At 40.9% G+C, this 20,895-nt stretch overlaps 1 protein-coding gene across 2 annotated transcripts in view; it reads left to right on the forward strand.

Moving 5' to 3' along the window:
- RNF144B (ring finger protein 144B) overlaps nucleotides 1-20,895 on the forward strand; it is a 158,102-nt gene that overhangs the window by 129,499 nt on the left and 7,708 nt on the right. For both annotated transcript variants that reach the window (XM_070361049.1, XM_070361048.1), the window contains exons 5-6: nucleotides 17,133-17,337; nucleotides 19,635-19,779. In XM_070361049.1, the coding sequence (XP_070217150.1) occupies nucleotides 17,133-17,337; nucleotides 19,635-19,779 (350 nt within the window). The remainder of the gene's footprint in view (nucleotides 1-17,132; nucleotides 17,338-19,634; nucleotides 19,780-20,895) is intronic.

Consider the following 20,895-nt stretch of genomic DNA (forward strand, 5'->3'; position numbering starts at 1 on the left):
TTTTTTTTTGAAAAAATATGGTACCTACAGTTTTTGGGTTTTTTTTTGAGACTATTTTAAATTTTGTTTTAAAACTTTACAAATTTGTATTAGTTTTGCCAAATATCGAAATGAATCCACCACAGGTATACATGTGTTCCCCATCCTGAACCCTCCTCCCTCCCCATACCATCCCTCTGGGTCGTCCCAGTGCACCAGCCCCAAGCATCCAGTATTGTGCATCGAACCTGGACTGGCAACTCGTTTCATACATGATATTATACATGTTTCAATGCCATTCTCCCAAAACTTCCCACCCTCTCCCTCTCCAACAGAGTCCATAAGACTGTTCTATACATCAGTGTCTCTTTTGCTGTCTCGTACATAGGGTTATTGTTACCATCTTTCTAAATTCCATATATATGCGTTAGTATACTGTATTGCTGTTTTTCTTTCTGGCTTACTTCACTCTGTATAATAGGCTCCAGTTTCATCCACCTCATTAGAACTGATTCAAATGTATTCTTTTTAATGGCTGAGTAATACTCCATTGTGTATATGTACCACAGCTTTCTTATCCATTCATCTGCTGATGGACATCTAGGTTGCTTCCATGTCCTGGCTATTATAAACAGTGCTGCAGTGAACATTGGGGTACACGTGTCTCTTTCCCTTCTGGTTTCCTCAGTGTGTATGCCCAGCAGTGGGATTGCTGGATCATAAGGCAGTTCTATTTCCAGTTTTTTAAGGAATCTCCACACTGTTCTCCATAGTGGCTGTACTAGTTTGCATTCCCACCAACAGTGTAAGAGGGTTCCCTTTTCTCCACACCCTCTCCAGCATTTATTGCTTGTAGACTTTTGGATCACAGCCATTCTGACTGGTGTGAAATGGTACCTCATAGAGGTTTTGATTTGCATTTCTCTGATAATGAGTGATGTTGAGCATCTTTTCATGTGTCTGTTAGCCATCTGTATGTCTTCTTTGGAGAAATGTCTATTTAGTTCTTTGGCCCACTTTTTGGTTGGGTCATTTATTTTTCTGGAGTTGAGCTGTAGGAGTTGCTTGTATATTTTTGAGATTAGTTGTTTGTCAGTTGCTTCATTTGCTATTATTTTCTCCCATTCTGAAGGCTGTCTTTTCACCTTTCTAATAGTTTCCTTTGTTGTGCAGAAGCTTTTAAGTTTAATTATGTCCCATTTGTTTAATTTTTGCTTTTATTTCCAATATTCTGGGAGGTGGGTCATAGAGGATCCTGCTGTGATGTATGTCAGAGAGTGTTTTGCCTATGTTCTCCTCTAGGAGTTTTATAGTTTCTGGTCTTATGTTTAGATCTTTAATCCATTTTGAGTTTATTTTTGTGTATGGTGTTAGAAAGTGTTCTAGTTTCATTCTTTTACAAGTGGTTGACCAGATTTCCCAGCACCACTTGTTAAAGAGATTGTCTTTAATCCATTGTATATTCTTGCCTCCTTTGTCAAAGATAAGGTGTCCATATGTGCATGGATTTATCTCTGGGCTTTCTATTTTGTTCCATTGATCTATATTTCTGTCTTTGTGCCAGTACCATACTGTCTTGATAACTATGGCTTTGTAGTAGAGCCTGAAGTCAGGTAGGTTGATTCCTCCAGTTCCATTCTTTCTCAAGATAGCTTTGGCTATTCGAGGTTTTTTGTATTTCCATACAAATTGTGAAATTATTTGTTCTAGCTCTGTGAAGAATACAGTTGGTAGGTTGATAGGGATTGCATTGAATCTATAAATTGCTTTGGGTAGTATACTCATTTTCACTATATTGATTCTTCCAATCCATGAACATGGTATATTTCTCCATCTATTAGTGTCCTCTTTGATTTCTTTCACCAGTGTTTTATAGTTTTCTATATATAGGTCTTTAGTTTCTTTAGGTAGATCTATTCCTAAGTACTTTATTCTTTTCGTTGCAATGGTGAATGGAATTGTTTCCTTAATTTCTCTTTCTGTTTTCTCATTATTAGTGTATAGGAATGCAAGGGATTTCTGTGTGTTGATTTTATATCCTGCAACTTTACTATAGTCATTGATTAGTTCTAGTAATTTTCTGGTGGAGTCTTTAGGGTTTTCTATGTAGAGGATCATGTCATCTGCAAATAGTAAGAGTTTTACTTCTTCTTTTCCAATTTGGATTCCTTTTATTTCTTTTTCTGCTCTGATTGCTGTGGCCAAAACTTCCAAAACTATGTTGAATAGTAATGGTGAAAGTGGGCACCCTTGTCTTGTTCCTGACTTTAGAGGAAATGCTTTCAATTTTTCACCATTGAGGATAATGTTTGCTGTGGGTTTGTCATATATAGCTTTTATTATGTTGAGGTATGTTGCTTCTATTCCTGCTTTCTGGAGAGTTTTTATCATAAATGGATGTTGAATTTTGTCAAAGGCTTTCTCTGCATCTATTGAGATAATCATATGGTTTTTATTTTTCAATTTGTTAATGTGGTGTATTACATTGATTGATTTGCAGATATTGAAGAATACTTGCATCCCTGGGATAAAGCCCACTTGGTCATGGTGTATGATCTTTTTAATGTGTTGTTGGATTCTGATTGCTAGAATTTTGTTAAGGATTTTTGCGTCCATGTTCATCAATGATATTGGCCTGTGGTTTTCTTTTTTTGTGGGATCTTTGTCAGGGTTTGGTATTAGGGTGATGGTGGCCTCATAGAATGAGTTTGGAAGTTTAGCTTCCTCTGCAATTTTCTGGAAGAGTTTGAGCAGGATAGGTGTTAGTTCTTCTCTAAATTTTTGGTAGAATTCAGCTGTGAAGCCGTCTGGACCTGGGCTTTTGTTTGCTGGAAGATTTTTGATTACAGTTTCAATTTCCATGCTTGTGATGGGTCTGTTAAGATTTTCTATTTCTTCCTGGTCCAGTTTTGGAAAGTTGTACTTTTCTAAGAATTTGTCCATTTCTTCCACGTTGTCCATTTTATTGGCATATAATTGTTGATAGTAGTCTCTTATGATCCTTTGTATTTCTGTGTTGTCTGTTGTGATCTCTCCATTTTCATTTCTAATTTTATTGATTTGATTTTTCTCCCTTTGTTTCTTGATGAGTCTGGCTAATGGTTTGTCAATTTTATGTATCCTTTCAAAGAACCAGCTTTTGGCTTTGTTGATTTTTGCTATGGTCTCTTTTTTTTTCTTTTGCATTTATTTCTGCTCTAATTTTTAAGATTTCTTTCCTTCTACTAACCCTGGGGTTCTTCATTTCTTCCTTTTTTAGTTGCTTTAGGTGTAGAGTTAGGTTATTTATTTTTTTTTTTTTTCTTGTTTCTTGAGGTATGCCTGTATTGCTATGAACTTTCCCCTTAGGACTGCTTTTACAGTGTCCCACAGGTTTTGGGTTGTTGTGTTTTCATTTTCATTCGTTTCTATGCAAATTTTGATTTCTTTTATGATTTCTTCTGTGATTTGTTGGTTATTCAGCAGCGTGTTGTTCAGCCTCCATATGTTGGAATTTTTAATAGTTTTTCTCCTGTAATTGAGATCTAATCTTACTGCATTGTGGTCAGAAAAGATGCTTGGAATTATTTCTATTTTTTTGAATTTAGCAAGGCTAGATTTATGGCCCAGGATGTGATCTATCCTGGAGAAGGTTCCATGTGTGCCTGAGAAAAAGGTGAAATTCATTGTTTTGGGATGAAATGTCCTATAGATATCAATTAGGTCTAACTGGTCTATTGTATCATTTAAAGTTTGTGTTTCCTTGTTAATTTTCTGTTTAGTTGGTCTATCCATAGGTGTGAGTGGGGTATTAAAGTCTCCCACTATTATTGTGTTATTGTTAATTTCTCCTTTCATACTTGTTAGCATTTGTCTTACATATTGTGGTGCTCCCGTGTTGGGTGCATATATATTTATAATTGTTATATCTTCTTCTTGGATTGATCCTTTGATCATTATGTAGTGACCATCTTTGTCTCTTTTCACAGCCTTTGTTTTAAAGTCTATTTTATCTGATATGAGTATTGCTACTCCTGCTTTCTTTTGGTCCCTATTTGCATGGAAAATCTTTTTCCAGCCCTTCACTTTCAGTCTGTATGTGTCCCCTGTTTTGAGGTGGGTTTCTTGTAGACAACATATGTAGGGGTCTTGTTTTTGTATCCATTCAGCCCGTCTTTGTCTTTTGGTTGGGGCATTCAACCCATTTACGTTTAAGGTAATTACTGCTAAGTATGATCCCGTTGCCATTTACTTTATTGTTTTGGGTTTGAATTTATACACCATTTTTGTGTTTCCTGTCTAGAGAATATATCCTTTAGTATTTGTTGGAGAGCTGGTTTGGTGGTGCAGAATTCTCTCAGCTTTTGCTTATCTGAAAAGCTTTTGATTTCTCCTTCATACTTGAATGAGATCCTTGCTGGGTACAATAATCTGGGCTGTAGGTTATTTTCTTTCATCACTTTAAGTATGTCTTGCCATTCCCTCCTGGCTTGAAGAGTTTCTATTGAAAGATCAGCTGTTATCCTTATGGGAATTGCCTTGTGTGTTATTTGTTGTTTTTCCCTTGCTGCTTTTAATATTTGTTCTTTGTGTTTGATCTTTGTTAATTTGATTAATATGTGTCTTGGGGTGTTTCTCCTTGGGTTTATCCTGTTTGGGACTCTCTGGGTTTCTTGGACTTGGGTGATTAATTCCTTCCCCATTTTAGGGAAGTTTTCAACAATTATCTCCTCAAGTATTTTCTCATGGTCTTTCTTTTTGTCTTCTTCTTCTGGGACCCCTGTGACTCGAATGTTGTAGCATTTAATATTGTCCTGGAGGTCTCTGAGATTGTCCTCATTTCTTTTAATTCGTTTTTCTTTTATCCTCTCTGATTCATTTATTTCTACCATTCTATCTTCTAATTCACTAATCCTATCTTCTCCCTCTGTTATTCTACTATTTATTGCCTCCAGAGTGTTTTTAATTTCACTTATTGCATTATTCATTATATATTGACTCTCTTTTATTTCTTCTAGGTCCTTGTTAAACCTTTCTTGCATCTTCTCAATACTTGTCTCCAGGCTATTTATCTGTGATTCCATTTTGATTTCAAGATTTTGGATCAATTTCACTATCATTATTCGGAATTCTTTATCAGGTAGATTCCCTATCTCTTCCTCTTTTGTTTGGTTTGGTGGGCATTTATCCTGTTCCTTTATCTGCTGGGTGTTCCTCTGTCTCTTCATCTTGTTTAAATTGCTGATTTTGGTGTGTCCTTTCTGTATTCTGGCAGTTTGTGGAGTTCTCTATTGTGGCGTTTCCTCGCTGTGTGTGGGTTTGTACAGGTGGCTTGTCAAGGTTTCCTGGTTAGGGAAGCTTGTGTCAGTGTTCTGGTGGGTGGAGCTGTATTTCTTCTCTCTGGAGTGCAATGAAGTGTCCAGTAATGAGTTATGAGATGTCTGTGGTTTTGGGGTGACTTTGGGCAGCCTGTATCTTGAAGCTCAGGGCTGTGTTCCTTTGTTGCTGGAGAATTCGCTTGGTATGTCTTGCCCTGGAACTTGTTGGCCCTTGTGTGGTGCTTGGTTTCAGTGTAGGTATGGAGGCATTTGATGAGCTCCTGTCAATTAATGTTCCTTGGTGTCAGGAGTTCCCTGGAGTCAGGGTTTGGACTTAAGCCTCCTACTTCCAGTTATTGGTCTTATTTTTACAGTAGTTTCAAAACTTCTTCTATACAGCACCACTGATAAAACATCTACATTAAAGATGAAAAGTTTCATCTACGTTAAAGATGAAAAGTTTCTCTCTGGGTGAGGATCACCCAGAGAGCTTCACAGTGTTACATGGAGAAGAGAAGAGGGAGGAGGGAGCTAGAGGTGACCCAAATGAGATGAGGTGGAATCAATAGAGGAGAGAGTGGGCTAGCCAGTAATCACTTCCTTATGTGCACTCCACAACTGGACTACTCAGAGATGTTCACGGAGTTATATAGAGAAGAGAAGAAGGAGGAAGGAGACAGAGGTGGCCAGAAGGATAAAAGGGGGGAATGAAAAGGAGGGAGACAGATCCAGCCAGTAATCAGTTCCCTAAGTGTTCTCCACCGTCTGGAACACACAGAAATTCACAGAGTTGGGTAGAGTAGAGAGGGGTTAGGGAGGAGACACAGGCGACCTGGTGGAGAAAAAGGAGAGTCCAAAGGGAGAGAGAGCAGTCAAGCCAGTAATCTCACTCCCTAGTGAAAAATGGGTACTGAAGATTGGGTTCTTAAAGGTACAAAATTGGTAACAAATACATAAAAGCAAAAATTAAAAATCTAGAGTAGAGTTTGGAATTTCAAAAATACGATGTTAAAGAAAAGAAGAAGGAAAAGAGAGAAAACGAACAAACAAAAACAAACAAACAAGGTCGCAAAAATTATAAAGAAAATATAGGTACAAAATTGATAACTAATACCAAAAAGCAAAAGTTAAAAATCTAGAGTAGAGTTTGGAATTTCAGAAATACAATGTTAAAAAAAAGAAGAAGAAAAAGAGAGAAAAACAAACAAACAAACAAAAACAAAGTCGCAAAAATTATAAAGAAAATACAGGTACAAAATTGATATCAAATACCAAAAAGCTAAATTTAAAAATCTAGAGTAGAGTTTGGAATTTCAAGAATACAATGTTAAAGAAAAGAAGAAGAAAAAAAAAAAAAACAAGGTCAAAAATTATAAAAGATATATATATGAAGTTTGCTGAAGAAAAAAAAATAGGGTCTGTTTTTTTTGCAAAGTAATAGGTTATAAAAGTGAAAATTAAAGGAATAATAGAGGACTTAAATTTTTTTTTAAAAGATTAAAAAAAAAAGAAAGAAAGAATGATCGTAAAAATAGTAAAAATATATCTAGGACTTTCTCTGGTTTTGTTGTGAGTATTGTGGGTTCAGTTCATTTTTGGCTAGTTCCTTGGTCCAACTTACATTTCTCAAGATCTATAGGCCCCTTCCTATGTAGTCGGTAGTAACCACAGGGTTTAACCTATTGCCTGTAGCTTACAAGGCAGTTCCCTCTGTTATAGCTTCTTCTGTTTGCTGGTCTCTTCAGTGTCTGGTTTCCGCCCTGACACAAAGGGGACGGTGGAGGACACTTTTTTTTTTTTAAGGCTCACTTGTTCAGTCTCGCTGTGGGGAGGGAGGGAGGGATGCTGCAAACAAATAACACTGGTGTGCGCTTGCAGTGCCTCAGCCACACTGGGTCTGCCCCCGCTCACGGCGCGTGTAGCCTCCCTGCCCACACTGCTCGGGCTCTAGGTTGCTCCACTGGGAACCATCTGTGGCCGGCCCTGGGCTGCTTGCACCTCCCGGGTCCAAGCCGCTTAGGTTCAGGCACTCGGGTAGTCCTCAGAGGCGCAGACTCGGTTGGGCCTGCGTTTTGTGCCCTTCCCAGGTCCGAGCAGCTCAGGTGATGAGGTGTTTGGCGAGCGCGATTGCTGCGACTTATCGCCTCCCCGCTGCTCGGTTATCTAGGTGTACAACCTGCGCACCTTCTCAGGCAGATGTTGACCGTCCAGACCCCCAAGAAGTTTTAGTTAGCAAAGAAGCCTGCCTACAGTTTTATAGATAATGTCTCTCTGGGGCTGCGATTGCCCCCTTCCAGTTCTGGCTGCCTGTCACCGGAGAGGGAAGGTCTGCAGCTAGCTATCTCTGTTCAGTCCTTTGTTCCGTGCGCAGGCCTGGCGGTGTCTTAGGTTAGGGCTGGCTTTTCGCGTGGTAGATATCCCACATTCTGGTTTGCTAGCCCAAATTATTTCGCTCAGATAGCGCTCAGGGTATTCAGGCCAGCTCCTTACTCTAAGCAATGCAGCCCGCGCCACACCTCCCTGCCCAGCCCCTGCTTGCTAATGGTGTGTGTAGGCGTCTGCGCTGCTTCTCTGCTGGGGGAGTTACCCTAGGGCTCGCAATCTGTGGGTTTTAATTGTTTGTTTATTTTTTCTCCCTGTTATGTTGCCCTCTGTGCTTCCAAAGCTCGGCACAGATTCGGCAGTGAGAAGGTTTCATGGTGTTTGGAAACTTCTCTCTTTTTAAGACTCCCTTCCCAGGGTGGAACTCCGTCCCTCCCTCTTTTGTCTCTTTTTTTTGTCTTTTATATTTTTTCCTACCTCCTTTCGAAGACTTGGGTTGCTTTTCTGGGTGCCTGATGTCCTCTGCTGGCATTCAGAAGTTGTTTTGTGGAATTTACTCGGTGTTTAAATGCTCTTTTGATGAATTTGTGGGGGAGAAAGTGTTCTCCCCGTCCTACTTCTCTGCCATCTTGGCTCCTCCCCTTCTGTTTTCCGTCTTAAAAAAGTGAATACAGTAGGAATTTATTTTCCTGTTATCTGTTAATCCTCCTGCATTCACTCGTGTATTCAGTGTGTTCTTATTTATGTACTGAGCATCTGTGTGTGCCAGGTACAACTCTAAATGTGGTTTCAAGCTATGGTTCCATCTTTCTTTGAAAGTTCTTTTGTTATCAGCTTTTCCCCCAAGCCTCCTTTCATTTTTGAGCCCTAACCTTTATGAGATGGCTCTTCGAATTTCATCTCACTCTTGTGTTTGTCCTTGGTAAAATGTTTCTATGCCATCTTTTCTAATTATTAAAGTCTCTTCTCACCAGAGCGCCCTGCGTCACTATTTGGTTTCTTTTAGCGTTTTTGGTTGAAGACTGGGTGATACTGAATGACTTAATCATCAGTTCAGTTTTATGTTTTTAACACCTCCTATCTCTCATTAGTCACCTTCCTTTTCATAGTTTCTGATCACAAGCACATCCTTATCATCTCTCTCTTTGTGTGTTTTCTTTCTAAGTCTGATTTTCTGGTATTTCATGGTAAATGTATGACTAAGTCTTGGGTTTCCTTCCCAAGCTATCTTATGCTTTTACATGGTAACCCTTTCTCCTCAGCTTACCCTCCTGTTCTTTTTTGTTGATCAGTTTTAAACCTAAAACAGTCTCTAGATGTTTTCAGCTCTCCTCTGAAGAGCTAAAGTGTCTGTAAGAAAAGATATTTATGAGTAGGTTGGGTGAAATTTCTAAAGGAACCTGAATAAGAGGCACAGTGTTCATTGGTATTTGCCTCGTCCTATCTGTCCATCCATTTCCACTCCTATAAGATGAGGATAGTAATGGAATGATTGTCCCAGAGCTGCTGCAGAGAATGCATGAGTTAACACTGTGTATGTCACAGGGTGCTTTTGATATATTATCACTGCCTTTATTGTTATTCTTCATTACTGTTACTGCCACCTCCAAATCTTGGCCCCAGTTTTTTCTGAACTAAACTAAGAAAGCATCTTCCGGAATCCAGATCATACCTTGGATTGGGTACACAATTATATCACTTTGTTTTCATCTTAATTCAAATCTTTTCCCGTGTGTTTGCATCCTTATTTGTCCCAGTTTCTATAGCATTGTATAGAAGCTTGACAATCAAGGCAAATTCCTTACCCCACCTATCATAGCGGTTTCCTTCACACAGTATATTCTTACTGAAAGCATGAATTCACCTCCAAGGAGATCGTGACTTGCTGAGATGGAGCATTTGAAGTTGTTGCTTCAAAGATAAAAGTGATGGAGAGATTGAAATCTGTTTAATAGCATGAGTTTGTTTTTACATAAATAATTACATTCTTGGAGTAAAAAAGGCCTGATCCTATCATATACTCACTAACCACGTGTTATGCAAACTTCTAATTTCTGTTGGTCTCAGTTTAACAGCTTTAGACTCAGTTAAGTCACTCAGTCATGTCCGACTCTTTGGGACCCCATGAATCACAGCCCACCAGGCCTCCCTGTCCATCACCAACTCCCGGAGTTCACCCAGACTCACATCCATCAAGTCAGTGATGCCATCCAGCCATCTCATCCTCTGTCGTCCCCTTCTCCTCCTGCCCCCAATCCCTCCCAGCATCAGAGTCTTTTCCAATGAGTCAACTCTTCGCATGAGCTGGCCAAAGTACTGGAGTTTCAGCTTTAGCAGCATTCCTTCCAAAGAAATCCCAGGGCTTATCTCCTTCAGAATGGACTGGTTGGATCTCCTTGCAGTCCAAGGGACTCTCAAGAGTCTTCTCCAACACCACAGTTCAAAAGCATCAATTCTTCGGTGCTCAGCCTTCTTCACAGTCCAACTCTCACATCCATACATGACCACAGGAAAAACCATAGCCTTGACTGGATGGACCTTTGTTGGCAAAGTGATGTCTCTGCTTTTGAATATGCTATCTAGGTTGGTCATAACTTTCCTTCCAAGGAGTAAGCGTCTTTTAATTTCATGGCTGCAGTCACCATCTGCAGTGATTTTGGAGCCCAGAAAAATAAAGTCTGACACTGTTTCCCCATCTATTTCCCATGAAGTGATGGGACCAGATGCCATGATCTTCGTTTTCTGAATGTTGAGCTTTAAGCCAACTTTTTCACTCTCCACTTTCACCTTCATCAAGAGGCTTTTGAGTTCCTTTTCACTTTCTGCCATAAGGGTGGTGTCATCTGCATATCTGAGGTTATTGATATTTCTCCCGGCAATCTTGACTCCAGCTTGTGTTTCTTCCAGTCCAGCGTTTCTCATGATGTACTCTGCATATAAGTTAAATAAGCAGGGTGACAATATACAGCCTTAACATACTCCTTTTCCTATTTGGAACCAGTCTGTTGTTCCATGTCCAATTCTAACTGTTGCTTCCTGACCTGCATACAAATTTCTCAAGAGGCAGATCAGGTGGTCTGATATTCCCATCTCTTTCAGAATTTTCCACAGTTTATTGTGATCCACACAAAGGCTTTGGCATAGTCAATAAAGCAGAAATAGATGTTTTTCTGGAACTCACTTGGTTTTTCCATGATCCAGCGGATGTTGGCAATTTGATCTCTGGTTCCTCTGCCTTTTCTAAAACCAGCTTGAACATCAGGAAGTTCATGGTTCACATATTGCTGAAGCCTGGCTTGGAGAATTTTGAGCATTACTTAATAGCGTGTGAGATGAGCACAATTGTGCAGTAGTTTGAGCATTCTTTGGCATTGCCTTTCTCTGGGATTGGAATGAAAACTGACCTTTTCCAGTCCTGTGGCCACTGCTGAGTTTTCCAAATTTGCTGGCATATTGAGTGGAGCACTTTCACAGCATCATCTTTCAGGATTTGGAATAGTTCAACTGGAATTCCATCACCTCCACTAGCTTTGTTCGTAGTGATGCTTTCTAAATCCCACTTGACTTCACATTCCAGGATGTCTGGCTCTAGGTCAGTGATCACACCATTGTGATTATCTGGGTCGTGAAGATCTTTTTTGTACAGTTCTTCTGTGTATTCTTGCCATCTCTTCTTAATATCTTCTGCTTCTGTTAGGTCCATATCATTTCTGTCCTTTATCGAGCCCATCTTTGCATGAAATGTTCCCTTGGTATCTCTAATTTTTTTGAAGAGATCTCTAGTCTTTCCCATTCTGTTGTTTTCCTCTATTTCTTTGCATTGATCGCTGAAGAAGGCTTTCTTATCTCTTCTTGCTATTCTTTGGAACTCTGCATTCACATGCTTATATCTTTCCTTTTCTCCTTTGCTTTTCGCTTCTCTTCTTTTCACAGCTATTTGTAAGGCCTCCCCAGACAGCTATTTTGCTTTTTTGCATTTCTTTTCCAGGGGGATGGTCTTGATCCGTGTCTCCTGTACAATGTCATGAACCTCATTCCATGGTTCATCAGGCACTCTATCTAACAGATCTAGTCCCTTAAATCTATTTCTCACTTCCACTGTATAATCATAAGGGATTTGATTTAGGTCATACCTGAATGGTCTAGTGGTTTTCCCTGCTTTCTTCAATTTAAGTCTGAATTTGGCAATAAGGAGTTCATGATCTGAGCCACAGTCAGCTCCTCGTCTTGTTTTTGCTGACTGTATAGAGCTTCTCCATCTTTGGCTGCAAAGAATATAATCAATCTGATTTTGGTGTTGACCATCTGGTGATGTCCATGTGTCGAGTCTTCTCTTGTGTTGTTGGAAGAGGGTGTTTGTTATGACCAATGAAAAGTTGTTTCCAAGTTTGAAATTCTGTTTTTCTCATCAGCTATCTTGAAAACAACTCTTCTGCTGTTGGCCACCTCTGTTTGGGTATATTTACTGTGGCAGATGTTAATTCCAATCAGTTTAATTTAATTGCATTTTAACTATCTGCAGAAGACCTTTGTTCTTTGCGATAGCAGAAAGCAAATTAATTTTGGCATAATTAAAAATGCAGTGGGTCATAAAAGTTAAAACAGTTTGATTTATCTCAGCTGATAATTAAATTAGCTTGAGTGCATAGTGTTTCCCACAATAATAAAATTTCATACCATCTCTTTTTCGGCACAGCCTCACGGTAGAAGACGGCAGAAAAACCACTCGTGTCATCTGAGAAAATATATAACCAAATGAAAAGCAAGCTTCACATATCTAGTTCTAGGTGGGAAACCCAAGGGTCCAAAATTTAGTTTTTGAAAACTAAAAACAATTCCTGGGGTCAGACGTGGTCTTTAGGTTTCATGGCAGTTTTATTTTCTTGGAATGCTTTTATGTCCTAATAATTGTCAGAGTACAGAAGTACAAAATAGTTTTAAATAGCATCTCCTGCCTTGTGTAATTTACATGAACAAGCAGAATCTGAAGATCAAATAGTCCTGAGGCTTTACTTCAGTAATCAATTCTAATTTTCATAAGTAAATTCCAGTTCGTCTATGACTTCATCTGTCTCTGCTGTGAGTCTGCTACTATCAATCACTTTTAAATCATGTTCGTATTAACGTGTTGCAGGCACTATTCTCTTTTTCTAGATTTCTGAGCTTTGGCTCATCTCAAAGCTACAGAAAGCTTTCATTACTGTTGATACAGAAGAAATTAGTTGAATATGCATAAGTTCCTTTTTTTTTTTTTTTTCTATCTTTGGAATAGAAATTGGAAGGAGGAAGAAACTGAACCTTAAATGTTTTGGATAATGTGCATTTTGTTTATCTGCATAATAACTGTGTTTCCTGAGCCAAAAGCCAGGAGGTAGAACTGCATTCATAGTAGTAGTAATAAAAAGTGTTTTAGAAAGTCCTGCATTAGCCCTGGGGGCTCTCCTTCCCTTCGGACTCCCCTCAGATAATTGGTGTGGAGGAGAAAGGAGAAGATGGTGTTTGCTCACGTGGCAGTGCTTTGGCCACCACCTGCTGTCCATTAATCTGTTCCTTTTTGGCTTGGGTTCTGGGAAGTCCTGTTAGCTGCCAGGGCTGCCAATGTCTGATGCTTCTTCAGCGTTTTTCTCTTTTCTACCAGCCTGGCTTCTCGGGCCTATTTGAACCACAAGGTATATGAAGCAAAATGAAGCTCGTATTGGAATTATAATAATTTAGAAAAAAAGCAAAACAGCCCTTTTAGTTTCTACTGACTTTTCTCTATCGGAGCTGCTCTTCTGGGAGCCCGGCTGAAGGACCATCTGAAGGACAGGTGCCGTGTTGCAGTCAGGTACCCTTTCAGTGTAACCTGGCCAGACTGGCACATGCAGATCCCCGTCCCATTGTGGGATGCTCTTCTCCAAGAGACTCAGAGGTGCCCTAGACAAATGTCTCTCTCTGGAGAGTTGTGTCTTTCCTCTGGAAATAGCTCAATGCAGGGCTGAGCAGTATAGAGCCTTAACACTGGCAGTTGTGTACTGCCATAGTGTCGCTGTTTCCTGCGGCTCCGACTCTCCCCTTCCTTCTTTCTTTAGAGACGTTTTTCCTTTTTTTTGATGTGGACATTTTTAAAGTCTTTTTTATTGAATTTGTTACAATACTGTTTCTTTTTTATGTTTGGGTTTTTTTTTGGCCACAAGGCATGTAGGATCTTAGCTCCCCCATTAGGGATCGAACCCACACCCCCTGCATTGGAAGGCGAAGTCTTAACCACTGGACCGCCATGGAAGTACCTTCTCTTGCTTTTTTGTGTTGGACTGTGTGTTGTAGCTGCACTGTATACTGAGGCCCTTTTGTTAATAGGAGTTCGTTAAATCTTTAATTGCTCCTCTATTTATTGTTTCTGCTTCTGTCATGCCACCCAGATACCTGACATAGTAAGTTGGTAGAAACAAGTCAGAACATCTGCCAAATAATTTTAATTGATTAGAGTTTTGAAGACAAGTTGCCCAGTTGAACATTTTAAGGTGATCAATCAGTTCAGTTCAGTTGCTCATTCGTGTCTGACTCTTTGCGACCCCATGACCTGCAGCACACCAGGCCTCCCTGTCCATCACCAACTCCCAGAGTTCACTCAAACTCACGTCCATCGAGTTGGTGATGCCATCCAACCATCTCATCCTCTGTTGTCCCCTTCTCCTCCTGCCCTCAATCTTTCCTAGCATCAGAGTCTTTTCAAATGAGTCAGCTCTTCACATGAGGTGGCCAAAGTATTGGAGTTTCAGCTTCAACATCAGTCCTTCCAATGAACACCCAGGACTGATCTCCTTTAGGATGGACTGGCTGGATCTCCTTGGAGTCCAAGGGACTCTCAAGACTCTTCTCCAACACCACCGTTCAAAAGCATCAATTCTTCGGTGCTCAGCTTTCTTTATAGTCCAACTCTCACATCCATTCATGACCACTGGAAAAACCACAGCCTTGACTAAATGGACCTTTGTTGACAAAGTAGTGTCTCTGCTGTTTAATATTCTGTCTAGGTTGGTCATAACTTTCCTTCCAAGGAGAAAGCGTCTTTTAATTCCATGGCTGCAATCACCATCTGCAGTGATTTTGGAGCCCAGAAAAATAGTCACCACTGTTTCCACTGTTTCCCCATCTATTTGCCATGAAGTGATGGGACCAGATGCCATGATCTTAGTTTTCTGAATGTTGAGCTTTAAGCCAATTTTTTCACTCTCCTCTTTCACTTTCATCAAGAGGCTCTTTAGTTCTTCTTCACTTTCTGCCATAAGGGTGGTGTCATCTGCATATCTGAGGTTGTTGATATTTCTCCCGGCAATCTTGATTCTAGCTTGTGCTTCCTCCAGCCCAGCGTTTCTCATGATGTACTGTGCATATAAGTTAAATAAGCAGGGTGACAATATACAGCCTTGACATACTCTTTTTCCTCTTTGGAACCAATTTGTTGTTCCATGTCAAGTTCTAACTAGGGATGCTCTAAACTTTATGAAAGTGAAAGTATTAGTCACTCAGTTGTGTTCGACTCTTGGTGATCCCATGGACTGTAGCCCACCACGCTCCTCTGTCCATGGAATTCTCCAGGCAAGAATACTGGAGTGGGTAGCCATTTCTCCTCCAGGGGATCTTTGCAACCCAGGGATCTAACCTGGGTCTCCTGCATCACAGGCAGTCTTTACTGTCTGAGTCACCAGGGAAGCCTCGTAAACTTTTAATATGTCTTAATTTTCCTTTCCTTTCCCTCCTTTGTTATCAAACTTTTGAAAGACCTGTGATTTAGAATGGTAAGTAGATATTTAATGTGGGAATCCTTAGTGCTAAGTTACATATCAGACTTCATTTCTTTGGGCTTTGTGTTTGTGAAGCAGTGAAGAGTTTGGAGAAAAAAAATACAAATGATGTGGAAATCAAAGTTCAAGATCTTGGAGCCATATATGTATCAGTATCCCCTTGACTTTCTGATCAGCCTGTCCCCAAATTTTAGGGATCTTAGAGGGGTTCATCCCTCTTAGAGTCTGAAGATGTGTTAATCTTAGGGTTCTTCTTTTTTCTGATTTCACCTGACTCATCATTCTCTAACTCCTGCCCTCCAGAATTATTGGATAAGAAGATATGTTTAAGGATGTTCTTTTTGAATGAAAACCTGTAATAAGCATAGGTCCAATTGTTGCATTTTCTGGAGGAAATATTATTGGAGACAGTGTTTCCTAGAGGATTTCAGTCTTTTTCCCTCCATACTGAATTTGTAAGACTATTACCTTAAACATTAAGCTCCTACTTAATACCTTCATTTCATTTTTGCACCACTCTTTGGATTTGTTTGCGTTCCACATGGAAATTCCAAGAATCACAAGCCTTAAGTGATTTGAAACTAGAATCCCACCAGTTCAAAATTTGCAAAATGCGTTAGTTCAGAGAAAAACGGGCTCCTCTGCTTCTTACATCATTTTCCACATGATATTTTCCACCAAAAGTTTATGTTATGTGACAAGAATATGGACTGTTATTGACTGGAAAATGGAAGGTGGAACAAGATTTGTAAACACTCACACAGGAAGACAGTTGTCCACCCACAAACCTTACTTTCTTTTCAGCATGCCACATGGGTCTAGCCAGTGTAGTGTGTGATGGTCATTTTATGGCCTGTGAAGTCCCTACCCTCTGTTTCTAGAATGTGTGGATCTTTTACAACCTGTACAACCTCAGTAGCACATTCCTAGGGTAGCAGAATATCCAAATTGACAGCTAATCTGACTTCTTGGCTGAGCCACACCAGACACTGTTTCATCACTAAACTGTTTGTTTCTTCTTTAATTTCTCTCTGAACAACAGAAGAAGCCTCACTATCTCTCAGTGCCTGAAAGGACAAAATCTTTTATGAACTTTTTTTCTTTTGCTTTCGTTGGTTCCTCATGTCCTTATTTTTCTCCAAGACAGTACCCAAAATAATTGAAGAAGAGACTTGAGATATTTGCCTGTTTAGAGTGCTGAACTGTTAGAAATATTCCAAAAAAATTGTGTATTTTGATTACTGAGAAGGCTCCTTCTCTTGCTCAAAAGGGCAATGATGACCTATTCCATGAGCACCTACTTTGAGAAGTAGGGCAGGGCTGGCTGACCTAGCTCCACTGTGCAGGTCTGGATCCACTCTAAACTTTAAATATGGTGCTTAGTCACTCAGTCGTGTCTGACTCTTCGAGACCCCATGGACTGAGGCCTACCAGGCTCCTCTGTCCATGGGATTTTTTCAGGCAAGAATACTAGAGTGGATTGCCATTTCCTCCTCCAAACTTTAAATGTAATATGTCCTAATTTTCCCTTTCTTTCCCTCCTTTATCATCACACTTTTAAATGACCTGTGATGTAGAATGGTACTGGATCCACTGTGAAGACCTCTGATAGAAATCATTGCCCTTGTTGGTACTGAGCATCTATGAATGTTGACCCATAAAAAAGAATAAACAGAAGGCAGAAAGGAAAGCTCAGGCTTGGATGGAAGATAGACAGACCGTTGTGTTTTCTTTCTTTCCTCTTTAGAAGTCCACCTGGACCCCTGCAGAACGTGGTGTCCCGTGGCAGACTGTCAGACAGTGTGCCCCGTCACAACAAGTGACCCAGGACAGCCCGTGCTGGTGGAGTGCCCTTCCTGCCACCTGAAGTTCTGCTCGTGCTGCAAGGATGCTTGGCATGCAGAAGTCTCCTGCAGGGACAGTCAGCCCGGCATCCTGCCAACAGAGCATGGGTAAGGAAGGAAACTTGATCTTTGGGATCATTCACCCGTGTTCTTAGAAATCTGTTGCTTGGAGAAAGAGCCATATTGTGATGAAATGTCTAGGTGAGTTCTTTACCTGCAAGGCTTTCCTGAGAAGTATCTCAGAATGGGTATGTTATTAACTAAGAATCACCAAATCAGCGTCTAAATGGATTTTAGTTAATTACCCTCGAATAACTTTCCAGGTACGCTAGAGGTAGTCTTAGGAGAAGGCAATGGCACCCCACTCCAGTACTCTTGCCTGGAAAATCCCAGGAGCGGAGGAGCCTGGTAGGTCGCAGTCCATGGGGTCACTAAGAGTCGGACACGACTGAGCGACTTCACTTTCACCTTTCACTTTCATGCATTGGAGAAGGAAATGGCAACCCACTCCAGTGTTCTTGACTGGAGAATCCCAGGGACGGGGCAGCCTGGTGGGCTGCCGTCTATGGGGTCGCACAGAGTTGGACACGACTGAAGCGACTTAGCAGCAGCAGCAGAGGTAGTCTCTCTGAGTTTTGATTTCTCTTTAGGTAGGAGGCTGTGGTCCTCTGGTTCTCTGTATGTAGGAAGTCATAGCTTTTGTCCACAGCCATTTGCTTAGGTACCATGACTGCCTACAATTGACACACATCATTCTTGCTTGTGAAGAGGTGCGGAAATGATTTTCTTAGCTGACTCAATTGCCGGTGCGTGGGGTGTGCCAGTCATATTAAAAGAAACAGCAATAGAAACAACAGCCCTTCAGGGTAGTATGCTGCTAAAATTCATGCTTACTAGAGGAAAAGAACTTATCTTTTGATATTTTATGCTCTGAAAAAAAACAATAATGAGGTTGAGAATTTGCTATGATGAGAAGCAATTCACTCTGTACCATGCAGGACAGAGGGTATTTATGGCAGCGGCAGGGCCCAGAGTGAGCGAACTTTGTGTTTGATCCCTTGATTTGCTTGAGGCTACGGCTGTTTTGCATCAGCAAGAACAGAAATAACAGTGTTGGCTAGTTGGCTTAATCACTCTGCATCCTTGAAGTATGGAGGGCCATTCTCCAGGAACAGAAATGCTACTTGGTGTGATGCTGTGCTTAAGTTGCCGACCAAATACATCAAGAGGAGAAAAAGAGCTAGCACATGTGGCAGGCATGTGCCCACTTAACCAGTACCAGGCACATTTTCACTGCCACCCAGCAAGGTCTCCAGGAATCACAGGACAATGTGAAGATCCCAGAGGAGAGACAGAGTTCTGACATTGCCGCTGGTATCTTTGTGACTTTATGCAAGTCACTCAGCCTCTATGAGTCTGAAAGTAAAAAAGTGAAAGCCACTCAGTCGTGTCCGACTCTTTGAGACCCCATGGACTATACAGTCCATGGAATTCTCCAGGCCAGAATACTGGAGTGGGTAGCTGTTCCCTTCTCCAGGGGATCTTCTCAACCCAGGGATTGAAGTCTAGTGCTCTATTAAAAAAAAAAAAAAGAAATGGGAGGAATGAAAATGGCGGCTGTCCCACTGCGTTATAGGGTTATTATGAGCATGGAATCCAATCATAAGTTTGACCACACTTTGTGAACCTGATGTCTTCATGTGCTGAGTCGTGGTTTTGATGAATAGTAGCTAAAATGCAATCCAGACCTGGCTCACACAGGCCGCCCACCACCTCAGTTGTACTTATTTTCTCTGCCCCTTGAGCCTGTAAGCTTTGCTGGCCTGTTCATCTATCCGAAGCAGGTCTTTTCAATGATATTGGGCATTTATTTGAAAGTATTGACGATTGACTCCCTCCCATCCCCATCCGTTTGTTTATTTGCACAGATCGTTGTATAGATGATCTCTGCCCCTGTTGGATCCTGAGCTGGTTTTTCCACCGCGTGGCAGACTTCTTGTACTTTTTAGTCAGACAGCGTGTGCTCAGAGAATGAAAGACTAATTTGGCAAAACAATGGATTAATCAGCTATGGAAAATACAATTATGTAATTCACTCAAAGCTAAAGATAAATAAATTAAGCTTCTTTGTTTTGCGTTATCTGAACAAGGAGTAATCTGCACTGCGCCTGTTTTTACCCCCACCCTGTTCCTGGGACATGAAGTTAAGTACAGCCAGCAACGAGTTCCCTCCCTACCTATCAGGAGCCCTGAGAATTCAGTGGATGACCACAGAGTTCAGCTGTTTAATTATATTCAGCCCACTTTACCCGTAGCTCTGGTTGGTGTACATCTTGTCCTAGATTTTTAAAATCACTCAGCATTCTTGATCCTTACACTATAATTTCTCCTTCATTTCTTTCTAGAACCCTCTTTGGGACGGAGGCAGAAGCCCCTATTAAGCAGTGCCCAGTGTGCCGGGTTTATATCGAGCGCAACGAAGGCTGTGCTCAGATGATGTGTAAAAACTGCAAACACACGTTTTGCTGGTACTGCCTTCAGAACCTGGACGTAAGTGCAGCCCAGAAGAGTCTCCCCGTGTATCCTCCTCCATCCTGTGTCTATGCGACAGCCCATATCTGATGGACTTTCCTTTTAAAACATTGAACCTGTTTTGTTTTGTTTTTCCTGCCAAAGAAAGTTATTTTTCCTTAATGAAACATCCTGAGCCTGCTTCTTCACATACCTCTCTCTGATTACTTTAAGTGTGTCGTCCTACCTTTAAAGGCAAGCTTTTGTTTTAGGGACATTTCCAGCTTTGGGGGCATTGTCTCATTCTGTTGTTTAAAGAACTATGAGCATGGTCGTTTGATTTTGCTCTTGTAATGAGTTACCACAGACTTGTGGCCTAAAGCAACACTGATGTGTTATCATTAGTTCTGTCCATCGGTCGTCTGACATGGGTCTCCCTGGATTAAAGTCAAGTTGTCTTGGGACTGTGTTCTTTCTGGTGACTCTTGGAGAGGATCTATTTCTTTGCCTATTTTAGCTTCTAGAGGCTGCCTACATTCCTTGGCTATGGCCCCTTTTTCCATCTTTAGAGGCGACAGCATCACATCTTTCTGAGCCTTCTTCCATAGTCTTAGCTTCCAGAGCCATTCCCTCTGACTGAGGGAAAAAACGTCTGAGAAAATGTCTCTGCCTTTAAGGACCCATGTAATTAGATTGTGCCCTTCTGGATAATAAGGGCTAATCCCCACCCCACCCCAGCCCGTCTCAAGGTCTTTAATCACACTTGCAAAATCCCTTCGGCCATGTAAGGTAACACATTCACATGTTTTGGGGAATAGATCATTGGCATCTTTAGGGGAGATCCTCTGAGTAGGAAATGGTAACCCACTCCAATGTTCTTGCCTGGAAAATTCCATGGACAGAAGAGCCTGGCGGGCTACAGCGCATAGGGTTGCAAAGAACATGACTGAGCACAGCACAGCACATCTTTAGGGGATCAGTTATTCTGCCTGTCACAATCAGATTGCTTTTTTCTTCTTTAATTTAAGGAGAAAAGCCATTTAAATGGGTGGCGTCTCTTAATTACTATTTCGTTCATGAGCGTGACAGCAAGATTGTTACTGCTCTCCCAGGGTTCCCTTCCCACATAAGGGATCTGGTCTAATTGTTCTTTCC

Source organism: Bos mutus, chromosome 23 (genome assembly GCF_027580195.1).
Source record: "Bos mutus isolate GX-2022 chromosome 23, NWIPB_WYAK_1.1, whole genome shotgun sequence".
In the NCBI taxonomy this organism is placed as follows: Eukaryota; Metazoa; Chordata; class Mammalia; order Artiodactyla; family Bovidae; genus Bos; species Bos mutus.